Here is a 19,976-nt window from a genome sequence, read left to right on the forward strand (position 1 = left end):
CTCCAGGCAGAGAGAAGCCTCACCTTCCAATCTCCATTTATGAAGCCAAAGTTAAAGGCACAGCTACACAAGCTGACCCAGAAGTTGACAATCATATAGGCAAGTGTCATGCCACACTAGTATAGCTGTGAGGATCTATTGGGCTAAGTTGGAGCAGAATGGGAATGTGTATGGATGCTGCCCACATTGCCTGAAGTGGCAAGACAGCCAATCTTGATGACCAGGCTACAAAAGAATTTTTTAATGTTTGTGTGTCACAGAGAGTGTGCTTTGAGGAAGGTGTGTTGTGTTGTCTTCATACTAATTTCAATGGGGTAGTTGTGTTAGTCTATTGTAGCAAAACAAAACCAAAGTCTTAAAGGCCAACAACATTTATCCCAGTATAAGCTTTCATGAGACAGAGCGCACTTCTTCAAATACAAGAGGAGAAAAAAATCCCTTGTCTCAGTTTTACAGAAAATTATGGGGTGGGGTGGGGGGGAGGTTGTTGTTGAAAGAAAGAGGAGCTAAGCAGAGGAAGGCCGAGTGTACTAAATCAGATGTGATTCTGGATGTGATGACTTAGACCGCTTGGGTAGGTTAATAGATAATGGGAGAGGTAAGAAGTTCCAACTTCTCTTACCTGTGAGGCAAATAAATAAAAGTGCAATAAAGTAGGGCAAATAACAAACTAATTAATGTAGAGAGAGTACAAATCTTGACACTGATGACAGTAAAGTGTTATGGTATAATACTACATGTTAAGAACAGTACTAACCTGCTGTCTCAGGTTAGAATATGTTGTATCATTCCATAACCCTTTTGCATGCAGATGCAGAATAAAGAGATCCAACACCTTCAGTTGGGCTAATAAAAGGGGCAAGTATACCCCTTTTACTTACAGGGATCACTGGATCTGTGTCACCCACAGGCCAAACCCCATTCCAAACCTAGTCAAAGTATGAGCAGATGTTGGGATACTGAAGATTGTTTCTTTTAGAATTTCTTGGAGAAATACTAATGCTGATACGTGGATGTTTTTGTTTGTTTTAAATAACTAACTAGGTCCTCCAAACGGAAGGTGACGTCAAGTTCAGGAGGATAATCCAAGCTGCCTACTGGCTCTTAGACGGTCTGCTGGATCTACAGTCTGCAGAAAATATATCAGCAATGCTGGTTGCATTCCGTACTTTTTCAGAAGCCTTGCTGCTGCTGACAAATTTGACAGAAACACTTCTTTTGGAGCTCAGATTATCTCCTCATCAAAAGCATTTGGCTCAAACCCTGCAGATGCTCAAAAAATGTATCCCTATGCTACACACAGCGAAGCTGAGCAACCTAAAGTATCCCAGTGATCAGCAAGTGGAGCTGTCAAAAACCTATATTTTTGATTTAGTAGAAAAAATTGTAAAAGAACTGATCTCCTTACTAAAGAATGATGGAGGGGAAAAAACCCTACATGTACAAAATGGCCTCTTCCCCCAGCATTCGCAAAAGCTTTTGAGGCTTCTGTCTAGGCCACAGCCTGTGGATCTCTGTGGGGGTAAATTTAATGTCCTTGTAACAGCTGTCATTTTCTATTGCATGGTGTTGGCTGATTCCTCAAGGGCAGCCATTAAAATGAACCTGGTCAAGCTCTGCCATCATCTCCTGAAACTCAGAAAAATGATTGCCATGGAAGTAAGTGCCATGGAAGTAAGCGCCATGGAAAGCCAGCTAAAGGGAAGCATGAAAGAGAAATGTGATTCTATGAGAGCTGAGCTGGAAAATCTAGATCAAGCCGTACGCACTGCTGTTCTCTATCAGATCCTGGACAATTTTGCAGAAACAGAAGAACCCCTGAAGAGGTTGGTAGAAGCTGTTGCGAAGCCAAGTCCTCAAGCTAGAAAGGGTAGATTTCTAAAAGAACTGCAGCCTCTTATTACTATATTCTTCAGCCATTCCGCTCAGATGCTCAAAGCAGCCAATTTTGTTCTAGTCACATGCACCAAAATGGAAACCATTAAGGACATTGAAGATTGTGTTAACCATCTGAGTAAGCTTCTTGCCAGAGTGCCTCTTCTCCTTAGCAAAATGAGTCAGAATCCTGATGATGATGATGTGCTTGAAAAATTGAACTCCTTGCGTCAAATATGGTCAAGCACAACGGAAGACTTGCTGATGTGTTTAGACAAGGTTATTGATCTTCGGGAGTTCCTTGATTTATCTGTTCAGGAGATGACCGGGCAAAAAGAGTGTAGTGAAAAAGCATTAGCTAAACAGCACATGGGAGAGTTCTCTTGGCATGCATCCAGTCTTTCCAAGCAAGCAATACAAGTGGCTGAGTTTACTATCAGACACGTGAATAGAGCCAGAGATCCCATTTTCCGCAATGGACTGTTAGTTTTAATTAAACAATTGGAAAATGCCACACTACTGGTAAAAATGGCTATGGATCAGTGCATGGCAAACAGCACCAGTCTCCAAGCAAAGAACATGTATTCAAAGAGAGCAAACCATTTGATTGAGTCTGCTTACAATGTCAGAAAGGGGCTAGATGAATGTAATCAGCCAGATATTCTTAGCCCTCTTCGGGAGAACATTCGAAATCTCAGTCTTTCCAAAGGTCTTCCAACTTGCTTTAGTTCAAAGGATTCCCTGGAGCTCCGTTCACAAAACACAATAAAGCAAAGCACTACAGACCACTTAGAAGTACTGGAAGGGTTCTCAGGCAGATCATTTCCAGTCAATAGTTTTTCCCCAAATGCTTCTCAAGAATGTCTTTCATTTGCCAAAGGTGCAGCTAGAAAAGTGGATTTACACCCTCTGATCAGTGAGCTCATTACAGCAACAAAGACACACAATGTTGCAAAGCTGAATAGTGCTGGTTCGAATTTATTGGAGCTTTCCACCTGTTACATCGATGCAGCTGAAAAGGCCTTGCACGTTGCCAAGTCACCTGTGTCGGAAAAATTATTGCATTACAGAGAAATAGTGACATTAACTCCTCTCCTTATTAGCTTAGCCAGAGAGGTGGCCCCAAATCCTTTTTGCAGCTCAGAGAGGCTTCTGCAGATGGCACTTTCACTCTCTGAGAGGCTGTGTGAAGCAAAACAATGCCTGACTGTTGTTGCAGACCCTTGGTACAGCCTCTCGAAACAGTTATTTTGCACGGTTTCGCCATGTGATTTTCTTCACAACACTCAAACAATGGATGAGATAATGCAGATGTTAGGGACTGTTGTACAGCTGGCTGGCAAAGCTACCTTTATAGCTTGTGATGAAGAGCTGCCCACATTTCCTGGGCTTCGTGAATCTTTTCTGAAGATGCAGGCTAAATTCACTTGTGTGCAGACCCACACTAAACACTTGCTTGAAAATACCCTGTCTACTCTTAACTGTCACTCTAATGCAGGGAAACTGGAGGGTTTTGATGGGAATTGCATTCAGTGGTCTGTCACTGTCCAAACGTTCTTAGACATTGTAGATCAGTTTACAGGAAGAGATGTTTTGTCTTTGAGTGACTTAAAGACCAAATTGAAATATCAGCTTGGCTTGCAGAGTACCATAGCAGCAGTATCAAACAGTTCTTTGAGACTGCAAAAAGCCGCCAAGTTATCTTTTCTATTGTGTGCTGAGCATGGCCTTAAGGAAGAGATGGTGGCACTAAAGGAACAGATGAAAATACTGACTGAAGCTCTGCTTCAAGTTGCCGGTGTTCTTGCGGTCTCTCCCTTGTCCGCCCCCAATTTATCAGTTCGTTTTGAGCTTCTCCAAAGAGAACTTGCCGTAACAGCCAAAGTGCTTCTGCTTAGACTGAGCGTGATCAACAGAGGGTATCTGAACAGCATCCAAAGTGTTGTCAAACTCACCCAACCTGTGACATGTGACAATAAATGTGACAGTCACAAAAGCAACCAAGAGGCCCTTGAAAAGAATAAAGGTCAGCTCGTGGTAAATGTTCAGATAGTGAAGAAGATAATGGGAGATGCTGTTGAGAATCTGGCTTCCTTTAAAGTGAAAGAGAGTTTGCTCTCCACAGTAGACCGCCTGTTGCTCCTCAGTGATGAAGTGATGGGGAGAGCTGGGAAACTTCAAAGCCAGCTGGACAAGGAGCAACTCCTAGCAGACAGTATTCTGCACGAGTGGTCTGCTGAAGCTAGCTGTCTTGTAGCACAGCTCCAGTCCACAGAAGGGATCAGTGAAACAGCCCTGGACCTCATTAGGAGGTGCTTGCACAATGGAGGGGAACAGACTTATTCAGGTCAACCTTTCTGCAAAATGCAGCCTTCCCAAGTACAGAGAGAGGTAGATGATGGAAAACATCACAATCCAGCAGCTCTGAGCCACAGAGCCTTCAAAACTGAGCAGAAAGCGGGCCTTGCCTGGGACACAAATGAAAGGGTAACATCAATCTTTTTTCCTACTGTTATGTAGCAGGAGCAGGTATTAAGCATGCACTTTTGTCAGTAATGCTAATAACAAATTTCACTGCATTTTCAACTTGAATGGAAAGGGAAAGATAAGAGGGGAAATGAGCTTCCACTCCTGGATCTTTTCTACTTATTTTGTTTATACTTAAAAAATTATCCTATCCACCTCAGCCAATGCAGGCTCTTGAGGCATCTTACAAAACACTAGATATTGTATACAATGAAAACATAAATATGTACATTAAAATAATATCTACAAACCAGCAATTACAACATAAAATCAAAAATGCCTGGGTTAATATACAAGACATCATTTTGTACCAAAAGCTTAATAAGCTTGGTTCAAGGCAGATAGTTGAAGGAAGGGAGTTTCATAATTGAGGTGCCACCATTGAAAAGGCCCTTTCTCTTATTACCGTTCTGATACCTTTGCATTCATAATTTTCTGCTGTGGAGAAAAACAAATTTACATAGGAACTTGCTCTTTTCAGTTCTAAGAAAATGTTTGTAAAGTTCTGTATGGTTCCCCAGCAGATAAAGAACTGAGGATTTTTGAGTTGAGAAATCCTTCTTCCTTCTTAATTGAAGTAGTTCTTTGGAGAATAACTTCACAGTCACAGATGGGGATAGAGTTGTATCTTCCACATTGTTTGATGTTAGAATTGAAAGTAGCTCATTTACCAAATGCTTAATGACTGAAGGTGGATCAAAATGTCATTTTAGAAATCTCACTAACTCATTGGTCATGGTATCCAATAAGAAATGTCAGGTTGGACTTCACAGAACAGGCTGTGGTTATGACTACATTTGTCTCAGGCAAAAATTGCCATTTGTATTGTTTGGGAAACCAAAGCTTAATGAGAAATTGTGTAGAAAAGGCTGACAATTTGTTTTGTACAGAAATCTCACACACTTGTCATTTCAGTGCTTCCCCTCATAAACAAAAACATGTCTTCAAAGGGATGGCAAAGTTGTGGGGAAAGAGAAAAATGATCCGTTGTATTATTTCAGCAGCCCGGAACTGATCTTCGAAGTGGTTTCCAGTCACATCCAAGTCCTGACCGAGACTTGAGAGCCAGCCCTGCAGCCTCCTCAGGGGATTCTGAAGAATGGTGGCATGGTGGCTATCCAGTTTTACAAGTAACCAAGCAAATGACCACTCAGATGTCTTACATGGCCCGGTTTCTAAAAGGAAAAGGGCCCATCACGGTATTTCTTCTTTCTTTTGAAAAGGGGGCATAAAAAACCCAAGACTTCTGTTTCATGACAAAGGCTTCAAAGAGAACCTCTCAACAGACATACCTACTGTGGCTTTTCTATTTCCCCTTAAAGAGCAGGGCTGATGTGATGCGCTGCAATGAAGGCACGTTGCATCTCTGGATTTGAGAGCAAGGCATCAGTTTAGGGGCTGCATATTGGGAGCTCTTAGCTGCATCCACTAAGTATAGCAAAGGCCAAATTGGCTTTCAGGATTCTCAACTGCATCTCTCACGAAATGTGTGGGGGTGGGGTGGGGGGATAAGAGTATCTGTCTATATCTATATTCATCGATAGACAGACAGACAGACAGATGTCTGCCATCTATTTGTACATCTCTGGCTTGATCCTACTTAGGGAGTTGCTGGTAGAGGAATGGATACATACCCTTCCCCTATGCACATAACAAAGAATGAGGTAGACAAGGAACAATGTGGAGTGCTGAACAACGTGTGTGGTGGAATGGAGGAATGCCTACTTGTCCACTACACAAAGAGGATGGCTGGCCTGGTAGATATCATCTCCTTTCTTCCACAGAGATCGGTTGTCATCAGGCTGCTCCCCTGGTATTTAGGGTAGCCAGAAGATAGGCTTGATCTCAGCACCCCATTTTTCCAGGGCCGATTCCAGACAACTAACCTGAAGGCACTGCATGCCGCCATGTTCCGGATTGCGACGGGGAAAATGCGAAATATCGCATTTTCTCGCCCGAGTTTGGCGCGACATCACGATATTTCGCATTTTCCCCGTCGCGATCCGGAACATGGCAGCATGCAGCACCTTCAGGTTAGTCGTCTGGAATTGGCCCTGTTAGGGAGGTATTCCTATTCAACATCTGTCTGTTTCAAAAGATCTCAAACTTGCTAAGGTTTTGAGAAATAGTGTGGAGTTTAGTGACTAAAGCAGGGGTTCCCACCATGGTGCCTGTCAAGTGTTTTTAGAAAGAGGGGGCATGTGGGGCTTTTGCAAAGCATGGCTTCTGATTGGCCATTGGAGTATTGATTGGCTGTGCAGATTTTTAAAAACATTGTTCTGGCAGAAACTGCTTCCACAGCACAAGGATCTTCACTGTGTGGCTGAAGGTAAGCTGTAGCAGCATTTTGTGGCTGGTTCCATCTCCTGCAGCAGTTATTTTGTGGCAGCCCTGTTGTTGCTATGCCCACCACATTATGTCAGAATTCCAAATGTGCCCGCAGGCTTGAAAAGGTTGGGGATCCCTGGACCAGAGTATTGGTTTTGGAGGTAGGGAAAGACAAGTTTAAACCTTTGTTCAGCTATGAAACTTACTAGGTGGACCTATGGAAATCACAGTATTATATCTCACCTTGCCTCTTAGAGGTATTGTGTGTTTTGAAGTGCAGATTGCACAATCAGTAGAATCAGTACTACAGCTTATGCAGAACTGCATAATTTCAAACTGCATGGGGGGGCGGGTTTCTGAATGCTCCCTGACTGGGGTAAAAACAACAAAACTAAACTATTTCCTCTGTACACAGAAAATTCTGAGGTTGCAGAGAAATGTTCGAATTAGCCTTTTTTCTGAATTGCAGGGAGATGCAGGGAGCTTTCTTGCAGGGGAGCATTCAGATAATGCAAACTCTTATTAGCCCTCCTCCCAGTTTGTGTTGTGTTTGTATGTCTCTGTTTTTATTGTATTGTTACATGTTTTACATATGCATTTGAAATGTGATGTTAATGTTTTAAATGATTTTATGCCTTGTTGTTTGCTTGGGGATCCTATTTGGGTGGAAAGGCAGCACAGATTTTTAAAAAATAAAATAAACTTTCCCATCTGCACCATGAAGGGGCACAATGCAAAAAAAAAAAATTACCTATTACTTAGCCTGATTGTATAGTGTACATATATATATATCTGTGCCATCAAGTTCTGACTTATTATGACCCCAGCAAGGGGCTTTCCAGGCAAGTGAAAAGCAGAGGCGGTTTGCCATGGCCTTTGGTAGAGTTTCCCTTGGTGTCCCGCATCCAGGTACCTACCCCACTTAGCTATTTCGTGCTGCCTTCCTTTTGATTGTATAAACAGGCCCTAAAATGCTACCATGAATTCTTTGGATGAGTATCATGATGATCGGGATTGTGTGTTTTTGTAATAACTGCTTTTGATTTAGACCAAAGAGCAACTCATTGCCTGTGCTACACGGATCATTTCTGGAGGGCAAGCATTGTTGAAATTTGCTGGCATCATTGCAAAGAATTGCCTAGATGAAAGATGTGCTAATGAACTGCAGTATGCTATAGAGCAGACCAAGACAATTAGCTATCAGCTTAGCATCATTTCCAGGTAACTGGGTCTTTAAAAGAATGGTCTCCAAATCTTTCCATGTGATAAAATGTGCAGCATTTTATCTATAGTATACTGGTTCTAGTGCTGGAGTACTGTGTATGTCTAGTGAGTAGAAGGGATAAGCCCGGCCTTTGCCTGCTATTTTGAGCAATTCACGACAGGACTTTTAAACATGTGTTGCTGATGGCCAGAGATAAATTTTATTTTGTTGAGTGGATGTTTTGATGGAAGTTTTGCTTGCACTGTGAACCTTTGAGAACCAAGTGGTTAATTAGTCAAAGCAGCTGTGCTGGGTGTTAGTCTAAGAATTTTTTGCCTTGAATCTACTGCTGGTTTAAGAACTTCTCATCCTGAGGCTGCAAAAGAATTTGAAGTGGAAAAAAGAATAGAGGGGATGAAGGTATAGTGGGAATAGCCTTGATATGGACTAAACATGCTGCTGTTGATAGTTTTGGGGATGGGATAAAAGAGGTTGGATCAGCTCTGGCTTCCCAACGGCAGCAAATAAATATAATAATAATAGTAATAATAATAATATAGGGTTGGATCCAGACTAAACTGGCAGTTCTTATCAGTGACCCCTCCAGCTTGTTGTTCTCCACTGTTCGCTAGAGATCAGAGGGCTGCAATGGGAGAAGGAGGCAGGAAAGTTCTATTCTGCTGATGGAAACTTTAAGGTTGAATCCAGCCAGCTTTTCTGGTAGTGAAAAAGGGAGGAAGGGGTCCTTTTTGACCACCCAAAAGCTATGTTGGGAATCATGGGACTTCCATATACAAATGGCAAGTGAGGTAGGATGGGAATTAGGCAAGAAGAGCAAAAAAGATCACTGGACCCACCATATAATAAATAATGGTGAACATTTTCAAATAAAGGTCCTTGGGATAATTCATCACAGAACTTAACTGTGTGAACTGCTCCTTGTCAAGATAGACCACTCAAAGGTAAATGGAAAGTAGAAGACTGAATAAAGGTCAGAGGATAGAATGGAACATTACGTGAAAAGAAGATGCCAAAAGATGCACCAAGATGCCTGTAGATTGAGGAAAGGCTTTGTAGAAGAAGCGCAAATGTGTGTGAGGAGGAATTAAAGGGGCTTGACAAAGGATTCATTTTGAGTAACTAGGTTACGACTTCATAACTAGACATATTTTGAAACTTTGGAAAATCAATTTGATTTTTAATCTGTTGTGGTGAGTCCCAAAAACGTGCATCACTGGCAACTGCAGCTGTACAGTTGCACCTCAAAATCTGTGTAGAACACGTGTTGGGAGATGCAATGGTAGCCGGGAAGGGTAGTTTAAGAAGACAGAACCGACAACAGGACAAAGGCTTTGCTATACACTGGATCTGTGTGAAGGGGCTATGAAATGCCAGAAGGGAAACTTCAGCCCATTATAACCAATCCGGGTCCAAGCCCGGTTCTGAAAGGCAGCTCCAGCCCATTTACATTCTTCGCTGCCCTCTGGTTGTGATCCCACACAGTTTTAGACTGGAGAGGTGAAACTGACAGCCCTTCAGGGAGGTGATGAAATTAACAAACCTATGAGGAGCAATCTCTGCTGGCTCTGTCTTTTTAAACTACACTTTCCGGCTAACATTGCGTCTCCCTACATTTTAAAAAATATTTTATTTATCAATTTTACAATAACAGATACGACAATAAGATCAATCATATTAAACCACAACAATATTGTTAATATTGTTATATATCTCTTTAGCTGTCCTTTGTATTATAATGTTCTCTCTGTTTTCAGGGAAGCGTTGCGGATTGATGATTTTAAGTGATTTGTATTCAAGAATATGGGTGTCTAGAGTTATAAGATTAAGAGTGACTGATAAGATTGATTAATTGGTTGTACATCGTTTTTGGCAATGTGTTCAAAGAAGGGGAGCCGCTTTTCAGTAAATTGTGTCTTCCTATACTTGATGAATAAACACCGAGGTATCTTATTCTTAGCTATATCTCAGAATGAATGGTTACTATTTGTGGGGTTCTTTCTGCTTAATCTCTGGACATGAAAGAGGCAGCGTGATCTTGGCCTTCTCGGGATGTTTACACATTTGCTGCCTGCTGACAGAGGGAAGAGCACCTCATGTTAGGACTCTTGGCCATTCTTTTTGCATTACTTGCTATTTGGCAGGTCAGATAATGCTTAATCTTTATATTTCTAAGGGTAAATGCATCAACAGGCAAAAGCAGGCTATCTGCAGAACATCTAGTGAGCAATGCCCAGAACTTAATCCACGCAGCGTTTCAGATATTAAAGGCAGCTGAAGCAGCTTGTGTCACAGTAAGTCATAAATTGTGTCACTTGGAATATTGATACAGCAGATACTGGTTATCCACAAATCCTTGTTATATAAAAATAAAGTATTCCCAACTGTGTTGCCTCTATCAATGCATGTGTATGTAACTCCTCTTCTGTATTTGACCAGTTTGTATCATGCATCTGATGAAGAGAACTTGATTCTCGAAAGCTTATGCTACAATAAAATCGGTTAGTCTTAAAGGTGCTACTGGACTCTTTTTGTGTATGTAAAACACAGGCTATTTATCAGTACTACTTATCCATCATAAGAGCAGCCCTTCTCCAGTGGCCTGTCTAGTTTAGCATACTGTTTCTCAGTGACTAACCAGATTTCGTAGAAGGCCTGCCCAGACTACTGGTCCATCTAGTGCTGTATGGGCAGCAGATAACCAAGGTCTTCCCCAGTGGTGCTTCCTTTAAGTGGAGATGCCAGAGACTGACGCTGGGGGTGCATGCAAAGCAGGAATATGACTCCTCACCCCATTCTTTATTTGAATATTCTTCAGCAGAGGTTACGGATCATATACTGTACACATCATTTTAATTACTAATTTATTTTTAAAAGCTTAGTTTTCCTTTTTTAAGATTAGAGTTCATTAGGGCAAGTCAAGAACAGCTTACTTAATAGAATAAAAATCTTTCGATCATTTAAAATGATATACCTGAATAGATTTAAAAGCCCCATCTACCGCCATAATCCCACATCCTTGCTCTATTTCACTTTAGTGGGTGTAACACACTTTGTGATGCTCCCCATTTCCCAAAGTACTGAGAAGTTCCAAAGGCAGTATTACCAAGGTTTGGATTTCTCTGGATGAGAACACACTGGAGACATATAGTGGCTTTGTAATATATCCTTTATTTACAAATAGACACGTAGAACATAGGGGGAGCCAGTCTGGTGTGGAGGCTAGAGTGTTGGACTAGAACCTAGTTGACCCAGGTTCAAATCCCCACTCTGCCATGGAAGCTCACTGGGTGACCTTGGGCCAGAAACTATCAGCCTAACCTACCTCACAGGGTTGTTGTGAGGATTAATTGGAGGAGAGTAGGACTATGTAAGCAGCTTTGGGTCCCCACTGGGGAGAAAGATGGGATATAAATGACGTAAAATAAGCAAAGAGGCACTCCTACCAGGCAACAGATCTGCAGTCCCATTTTAGATAGCCAGATAGACCTCCACTCCAAGGTGCTTCACCTTTACACCTACTGTGTGCCCTCTATCTTTCTTTCTCTCCGTGTTCTAAACTGCCAACTACTGTTCTCACACCTACTCCTTCTGTCAGCTGGTTATCACCCTCAAGGTGAGGCCTGGTGTTCTCCTGGAATTTCAGCTGAGCTCCAGTTCCTCCAGAAGAAATGGGCAGCTTTGGAGATCTCCCCATCTCTGGGAATTTCCCAAGCTGAAACTCACAGCCCCTTAGACAAGTCATCTTGTCCAATCTCTTACTCAAGAATATATTGCTTTCAGGAGATCCTCTTTTGACAGTTAGGTCCTGCTGAGGAAACACCCACAGCCATCAAACAGCGTTAACATTCCTAATTCCCATCCTATGCCACTTTAGGCCAAACCATAAAGATAGATGCATACTTAGTAATCAGATAGCAAGCATATTACAATATGAAGAGCTGTTTCTCCATTTTCCTTCCTTTCTTCATTCATTTACATTCAGAATGCAGTTGTTTGGGCTTTCCTGCCTGCTTTGAGCTCTTGCCTTGTGTTCCCTTCCAGGTTTAATCTGATGATGTAAAGTGGGTGTAACTGAAAGAGAGGCACTTTCTTACCAGTGTCCTTTTTGTGTCCCATCCATAATGTGGTAACTCTTTGGGGCAGGGATGTATCTGTTTTATCTTAGGTGGGGAATATAATTTTAGTGATAAATATTTTACAATGATATAACTGTTTTCTTGCTTTCTCTCTGTGCAGGGTTTGCAGCAGCTGCCACCTAATTCAGAAGAAGCTGATGTAGCTGCCTTTTGCAGCCAGTGGAGAAAAAGGCTGTGGCAGCACAGGGTCAAAGAAGCTTCCAATTCAGACCGAGATGAATTGGGACTCCGCAAAACAGGGGCACGGATTGAACCCACCTTCACTTCTATGATCCATGAACTATCAGTTCAACATTCCTAGAAAGATCTCTTTTTAAATACTTTGAAAACCATTCACAATAGTAAAATGCCTACCAAATCCTAGGAGTATATATGGAAATATAGTGGAAAGGGAAGGCCTGTGACTGATGGGTAGCATCCCAGCCTCCCTTCCCTTGGTTGCTAAGCATGCAAATAGGACTGACAAGGGAAAGGGGACTGGAGTAATGAATGGATACTACTGACACTGATGCCTCTTTGCAGCAGGGCAAATGTGCTGTTCCCCAGTGCAGTTCTTGAAGAAATGTACAATGGAGGTCTCCCTTAGGTGACTTGCAACAAATTCCTTAAACAGTGTATTATTTTCCCCTTCCCCTCATTTTTCTAGCACTACCATACTCATATATTTCCCCGCACAAATATTAAAGTACCATCTTTCCTTGCAAAGAATGGGCTTAAGACTGTAACAGTGATATTCAGCACAGCACCCATGGATGTCACATCACTCAACATTACTCCTTTGACAAACCATCTCTTCCCCGAAGCAAAGAGCCATTCCACACTTGATCAACCTCACTGAAGCAGGAGGGGCTTCAGAAGAATCTACAAGGACACCTAATTCAGAAAAAGCTGCCTCCATTGTAGATGTTTGACGTGCAACCTTCTAACATTTTGGGATTGGGTCCAGCAACCCATGGCAGCCTTTTTGGGGTTGCACCCCTTCCTGTTGTCAAAATTCTGTCCACCACCTGTGTCATCAGTAAATTGTTGATATCCAGCTACCAAGCTCCAGATGATCTTACCTGAAGACCAAACATAGATGTTAATTAGCATAGGTCAGAGGATTGGTCCTCTGATTTTTTTTCAAAGGATGGATCCCCTCCCTAAGTTGCCTTTAATTATACAAAATGTTATGGATGTCTTATATTCTGGGTTTATTAGATTTGTATTTGATTTTAATTGTATTGTGGATGTCTATCAAACTGTTTTAAATCTGGGCAAAGTGGTATATACGTTGTAAATAATTACCTAAGTTACAAAAGAATCTGAAAGGCATAAATGCACATACTTAACATTGCAAAAAGGGTCATGTAATATCTGTCGAGAACAGGATTAAGGTTGGCTGGATGGCAAGAACTGCAGGGCTTTCTATCTATAAAGTACATTCCAGAGTAGACATGGTGCATTCCACCTGTAAAATACACTCAACTGCCTATCACCCTCCCACAGATGAGCCAGCATGTTGAAGTGTTGGACTAGGGATGTGGGAGGCTGGGGTTTGAATCCCCATTCTGCCACATAAGTTTATTGGGTGACATTGTGCCAGTAACACCCTCTCTGTCTAAAATGGAGAACAACGTGAACCACTTTGGGTCCCCACTGGGGAGAATGATGGGGTATAAATAAATAGTGCTTCATGCCTTATAAGGAAAGGGCCCATGAGCACTGATCATACATGGCTAGCCTGGTTTGGCTATGTCCTCCCCTACCCACATTTAGGTGTATTCTGGCAAAGAATGTGTTTGCGTGCATGCACACAACAGAGAATGTCATTGAAAGGGTTGCTGTAGTTCAAGAAGAGGAATACTTACAAGTGACTAACAACATTTATCAGACTGGTTTATTTTGGTACAAGGTACAAAGCTAAAGCAGAAACAGGGAAAGCTATGGAACTATTTGAGGACAGTTTGAACCTGCCCCCCCTCTCGCCTGCCCATCACTGCAGCAATTCCGGGCAAGTGATGGAGAAGGGCTTCAACTTTCATTCACTCTCCTCAGCATTGCCTCCTCTTTCCCCAGTTCCAGCATGTGGTGCATCACAAATGCAGCAGAAAGGCAGAGGCGGAAGAGGCAAAGAGTGCTGAAGTCCTCAGATCCTGAAAAGGCAACTTACACTGCTGGCCATTTGCTCTACCACAGCAAACAGCACTGTAGTACTTTTTTGCGGAAAGCCTGTTGTAAATTCTTTAAAATATTCATGGGGATACGTCTGGAAGCCTGGTTCTATTCAAAAGCAGACTGGAACTTTAATACCATTCAATGGTCCTATATATAGAAAGGTATCCATAGCAGTATTGGTTTTTGCTTGGTCAATTATATCAAGGAGGAAAAGTTGCTGCAGGTGTAGTATAGTAACTCACTGATGACCGTGCCCATCCTCAAAGTTGCTTTAACATGTTTTCTGCTGAAAAAGGGGAGGACCATTTTGCCCACTGAAGTCAGCTATGCTGGGACTCAGAAGACCTTTATGTAGAAAAACCACATGGGACAGGGCTATAATAGGAACAAATGAGCCCACAATGATTTGTTGGAGGGATCTCATTTTCCCCTCCCCTATATATTTCCCTTTCCTGCCCCCCCCCATATATCCTTTTCCTGCTTCCATTTCTCCTTCCCACGTACTTTTGTCTGCCGCCATCTGCCAGCCTCTCCCCTCTGGCCCAGTTGCATGGTGCTGGCTGAGCCAGGCTCAGTTGCATAGCAGAGAATCTGCAAGAACTTCTGGAGAGTATTTCACTTTACCCTGTATCCCCTTCCCCACGTAATTTTTTTCCTCTCTATGCTCACCTTCCACCACATCCTTCTCTCCTTCAAACCCACTGAACAACTTGACATCTGCCCTGCCATCTTATTCTGTTTATTAATTTATTTCATTTATAGATTGCTTTTCTCCAGAACGGGGACCTAAAGCGTATCATTCTCCTTGCCTCCTGAGGTAGGTTAGGCTGGGAGTATGTGACTAGATTAGGCACCCAGGGAACATCCACAGCAGACTGGTGATTCCAACCTAGGTCTCCCACATCCTACTCTGAAACTCTAATCACTACACTACACTGGTTTTGGGGTGCATGGGTGCTGCTAAACAGAAGCAAGCAGCAGGGCCGGAATGAATCATGCAAGTCACGTGGTATCAAGTTATCTGGTGGTTGCTTCTGGGCCTGGCCGTAGTAAGTCCTCTTCCAAAGACCCAAACAGCCCTGGAAAGGGTCTTGTCCCATCCCCCTGCCTTTTACTGACAGAAACCAAGCCTGGAATACTGTAACAGTTGCCTAACAACAGTCACTGAGGTCATCTGATTCTTGAAGTTACAGAGGTTCATAATTTTGGGGGGTGTTTTATACCCCCCCTGCAACATATTTTTTAAAGAGTTCATTCCACGCCCCCCCCCCCAAAATCTAGGGCATTTTCCAAGCATGTAGGAAGATCTGTCTTATCTATTTATGGTTCCAGTCTCTGGATTTAAATATCTTCAGATTAGGGCCACTGCTATTAATATATAAGACTGGATAAGACTGAGTGACAAAACTATATAAATAGCCCAAGAAGAACAGCGAGTGCAGGCAGCCTTGCTGTGGAGGACAGAGGACATGTTGCTGCTCAGCTCTTTGCACTTACAATGGAAAAACTGGGGCAGGAAATAAAAGGGAGGTATGGGGGGGATCATACTTACCGAGATGGTATAAATGGCCACCAAGAGGGGGAGTACACAACTCCAAAATGGTAAAAAGGTTTACTCAATGACAAGGTAATGCAGTGCAAAGCTTATTCTTGCTATTACCTTTTTTCGTCTATATTTCAAAAGCATAAATACTCCTTCCAGTACAATACAGGGAATGGCATTCAGCTCAATCTAGAAAAATATATTTAATTTTTTTTTACTAAACTATTTGGAAAGGTGTTCATGTTCCTGTAGTTATCCTATATAAAAAAAGACAGCAATTAGCATAAAGCTGAGATGATTACAATCCTCAAAGAAATGTTTAAAAAAATTAACAAAGGAATTTTGCTCTAATAAATACAACCCAAAAAGCAACTGTGTATTTCAGATTGGCTCCACTAGTCTCCAGGGCAGATCTCCCATCATTTAGTCACCAAATAGTATAATCAGCCTTGTCTAGTCCATGAAAGGCTAGAGATTTTCACTATTTTTTAATTTGTTAAAAATGTCATATAGATACATGAATACAGGTTACTGTAGTTACATCAATACAAAAAAGCAATACAAATTAAGTAGTTGAATACAAAAATACATTGAATACATGACCACCACAATGTGACATAGCACTGAGAAGTGTATACATGAAAAAAGGAAATACAGTGTTATACAGACAAATTAAGTGTTTTCCACTTTAACTGTAATGTTCTAATTATATCCTTCGAAATTTCTTTTATATACAGAATGGAATAAAATACTTTAAAAAGTTGTTTTTTAACAATACACAATACAGTTTTTAAGCTAAGAATATCGAATGCATGAATAAAAATGATGCCTTGTGTCAAATGTTCAGAAAAGAACAATATTTTTATTTTAGTTAGCAAGTTTGGCTTGATAGATCAGATAATTGTCTTTAAATAGTGTCTCTCACAGTTAATGTACATTATATTGCTTAAACCTATACAATCATACAAAAGTGGCAAACATTCTCTAAATGTTGATTTTGAAAAGACAATTACACATATACAAGTCTTCAAATTGAATTCTTGATGATTATTTACAATGAAAGTGCTTCTCTCAGATCTAACATGATATACCTATTTTTTTAAACAGATCCATGATTAGTCCTCCCTGAAATGGGAAAATTATATAGAAAATACCAACTTGGCAAACACCATAGCATAATGTATTACTTACTGCATGTGGTTCTGAAAATAGCAGCCCCAGAGTGTTTTCTAGTTATAATTTAAAAATAAATAAAGCATAGAGGTAAACCAGTTACAAAACTGCAGAATTCTGCATTATTCACAATGTAAAAAGTCTTAATAAACCAACAACTAACAAAAAGGTGAAGCAGTTGGATCAAATGTCTTGAAAACCTCCTTTAGTGATTTGTCATCCGATTCCCCATTTGGATCACTTTCTTGTGTCAGACTGATCTGCCCAGGCTGCCTCACCTGCCTCTGCTCACTGTACTGTGGTCTGATTAACCCTGATAAAGCTTGGATAGGAAGATTGTGCACTGCTGGAGCAGCACTGGAGTGTTTTGCCTGAGATTTACTGACACTACCCACTTTATCTGCATTGGCTTCTCCAAACATTTCCAGACCTTTTTCCATGTTTGGAGATGTTTTTGTAGACAACTGTTCCTCTGAGACAGTAGCTTCACTTTGGCCAGCATTTTTCAAAATACCCTTTTTCTGATTTTCTCCATTCTCCCCTGAATTAACAGGAGAGGGGTCTGAAGAAGTGTGATTTCTTGGATCATACAAACTAATGCCACTAAGTATTGAGCTCGGAGTGCCCATTCTAGCACTAGCAGATGATAGCTTAGGTGCATATGGAGGCAACACATCAGAGTCAGATTTAAAATTTGTAGCTTCTGAAGACTGTGATGTACCACTGCCAGATTTTGCTAACCTGGGGTCAGTTTTTGGAGGCAGAGAATCCTTCATTATACCATGGTGGGAGTCTGTACTAGGCAGCCTGTGAAGTCTGGGGTCAATGTTTTTCTGCAACCGAGGATCCCCTAATTTGTTTGCGATGCTACCAGCATGTGAATCTGTACAGTGGTCCAATGAGCCACTTCTATTTGCTATATTTGTATTATTTTTTGCTTTTGCTGCTAGTCTTGGGTCAGATGGGATGGGATCACTTTTGCTATTGCGTAACTGATTAAATCTCTGGTCAGCTATAAGTGGAGGAAGGGGTAAATTGATTGAGGATACTGGGTCTGGCTTCGGCAAAGGTACTGGAAGTAAGTCTTCAGGTGCCCATACGATATGCTTAGCAAAGTTAGGTTTGCTCAGGACAATGTCCATTTTAATGTGGCTGAATTGTCGAAGTTGTGATCTTGGATCTCGTATTGTTACACCAGGTAGAGGTTCCAATGGTATTAAAAAGGCTCTCTCTCTCAGTTCTCGTTCTACATCTTCATCATCTTCCTCTAGGCCTTTTTGCACGACCTTGACACCAGGATGCGTGTGATGCAACTCTAGCTTTGCTCCACCAACAGATGAACTTGTATGACTGCTTTCACTACTTTTTAAGATTCTAGGATCTCGTGCGAGCCTTGGGTCCAAGGTTCCCGACTCTGAAAGTTTCCTAGCATTTGATCTTGAAGCTGATCTCAGCCTAGGATCAACAGCTTGATTTCCTGGACCTCTTTCCTTACTAAGTCTTGGGTCAGTAGGCATAATACGCAGCTGTTGTTCTGCTGATTGCTGATTCCTAAATGTCTCACTTTGTTTCTTTAAGGTTTTTAGTATTGACTTAACACTGCTTCCTTCCTCCTCTTCACTACTGGAGTACCAGTTTACATTATCATCTAGAAAAGAAAACACCATGTAAATTTCAGTAACTGAACAGCTGTGTATTTTCAATAACTAGACTGCTGTGTCTAGAAATTTTTATCATTAGCTAAACAAATGGTTGTATCTAGTGCTGAACTTAACACTAGAGAGTGGATTGAAGATGTGCAGTATAGTGCCATGTAACTAACACCAACAAACCTGGCAAAACTATATGGTGAGCTCCCAGCCCCCTCATCAGCTGTCTAGTGGTAGTAGGGGTGGACTTGGATCTAAAATGCTTTAACCTCCAAGCCCTACTTTGCCAACCAGTTCACCATACCAATATGCTCACAATAAGCCAGTGGAGTATGGGATTTTCCTTCCCCACGTGACTCCCTGCAGTTCTATCATTTGCAGCCATCTATGTTGGTTAAACAGCAGCTGCTGGGAATGTGCCAGTGGATGGTCTCTACCCCTCCCCCAAGGATGGCTGTAAAACATTTCCAGCCACCTTGGGCAGGATGAAACAATTCGTAACATTTTGCTGTGCACCCCCACTTATCTAATACTAACAGGTAACTAGCAGTGGAATTTAGGAACAGCTCTGCCAGCTGTACAAGATCCAAACTGAGGTTCTGGTTTCCCTTCCTGTTGAAGATATTAAAAAGTCTAGCTGTGGCCAAAGATGCAACCCTTTTGGCCTGTGGCTTTCTGTCTGTGGCCTTGCATGATCTGGCTGAGTGGGCCTAACACCTTCCCTACTGGGAAAGGCTAAAAGAACTGGGGCTTTAAAAAACAAAAGTAATATACAAATAGCTTGACAAGAGGACAGGTGGATCACAAATCACAGGGTTTTTTTTGTTTTATAACAAGCAAGTACCCTTTTGCCATAGCATATAAAATACAAGCAGACACCGCTCGGTTCTATTTGGTCCTGTGAGCCCAAGTTGAAGTATTATGTCCATATGTAGAACACTTTACACAATGAAAAATACTCCAGTATATAAATATTTAAAATGTTTTAGCAGAATGAAAAGCTAGCTAGACTTCTGAAAACAAACCACCAAGTTTCTCTCTTACCTTCTTCAAGTTATATAGACATCAGCAAAAGGGGAGGAAAAGCTGACTAGGGCATTTCTTTCAATACCCAACACTTCAGTTTTGAGACGAACTGCCTTTTGTAAATTCCTTTTCTAATCTCACCCTATTTCAGAACTTCTTTTTCTCCCAACAGACCAATATTGAGGCAGGCTTTGGATGCGCATCTTTGACTCAAGATTAGTTCAGTATTAACCTGCCTGTTGGAAGAAAGCCTGACTTTGTGAACAATAGAATCTAGCTTGGTGTTGAACTATTGGAGGGTGGGAATCATCACTCCCATTTATATCATATTCGACAAT

At 41.6% G+C, this 19,976-nt stretch overlaps 1 protein-coding gene across 1 annotated transcript in view; it reads right to left on the reverse strand.

Moving 5' to 3' along the window:
• Positions 1-16,253: 16,253 nt before the first annotated feature.
• The window catches only part of ZC3H6 (zinc finger CCCH-type containing 6), a 41,368-nt gene continuing 37,645 nt past the window's right edge, over positions 16,254-19,976 (reverse strand). Inside the window, exon 12 of the mRNA XM_054986177.1 lies at positions 16,254-18,611. Within this exon, the coding sequence (XP_054842152.1) occupies positions 17,122-18,611 (1,490 nt within the window). The 3' untranslated portion in view covers positions 16,254-17,121. The remainder of the gene's footprint in view (positions 18,612-19,976) is intronic.

Source organism: Eublepharis macularius, chromosome 1, assembly GCF_028583425.1.
Source record: "Eublepharis macularius isolate TG4126 chromosome 1, MPM_Emac_v1.0, whole genome shotgun sequence".
Lineage (NCBI taxonomy): Eukaryota > Metazoa > Chordata > Lepidosauria > Squamata > Eublepharidae > Eublepharis > Eublepharis macularius.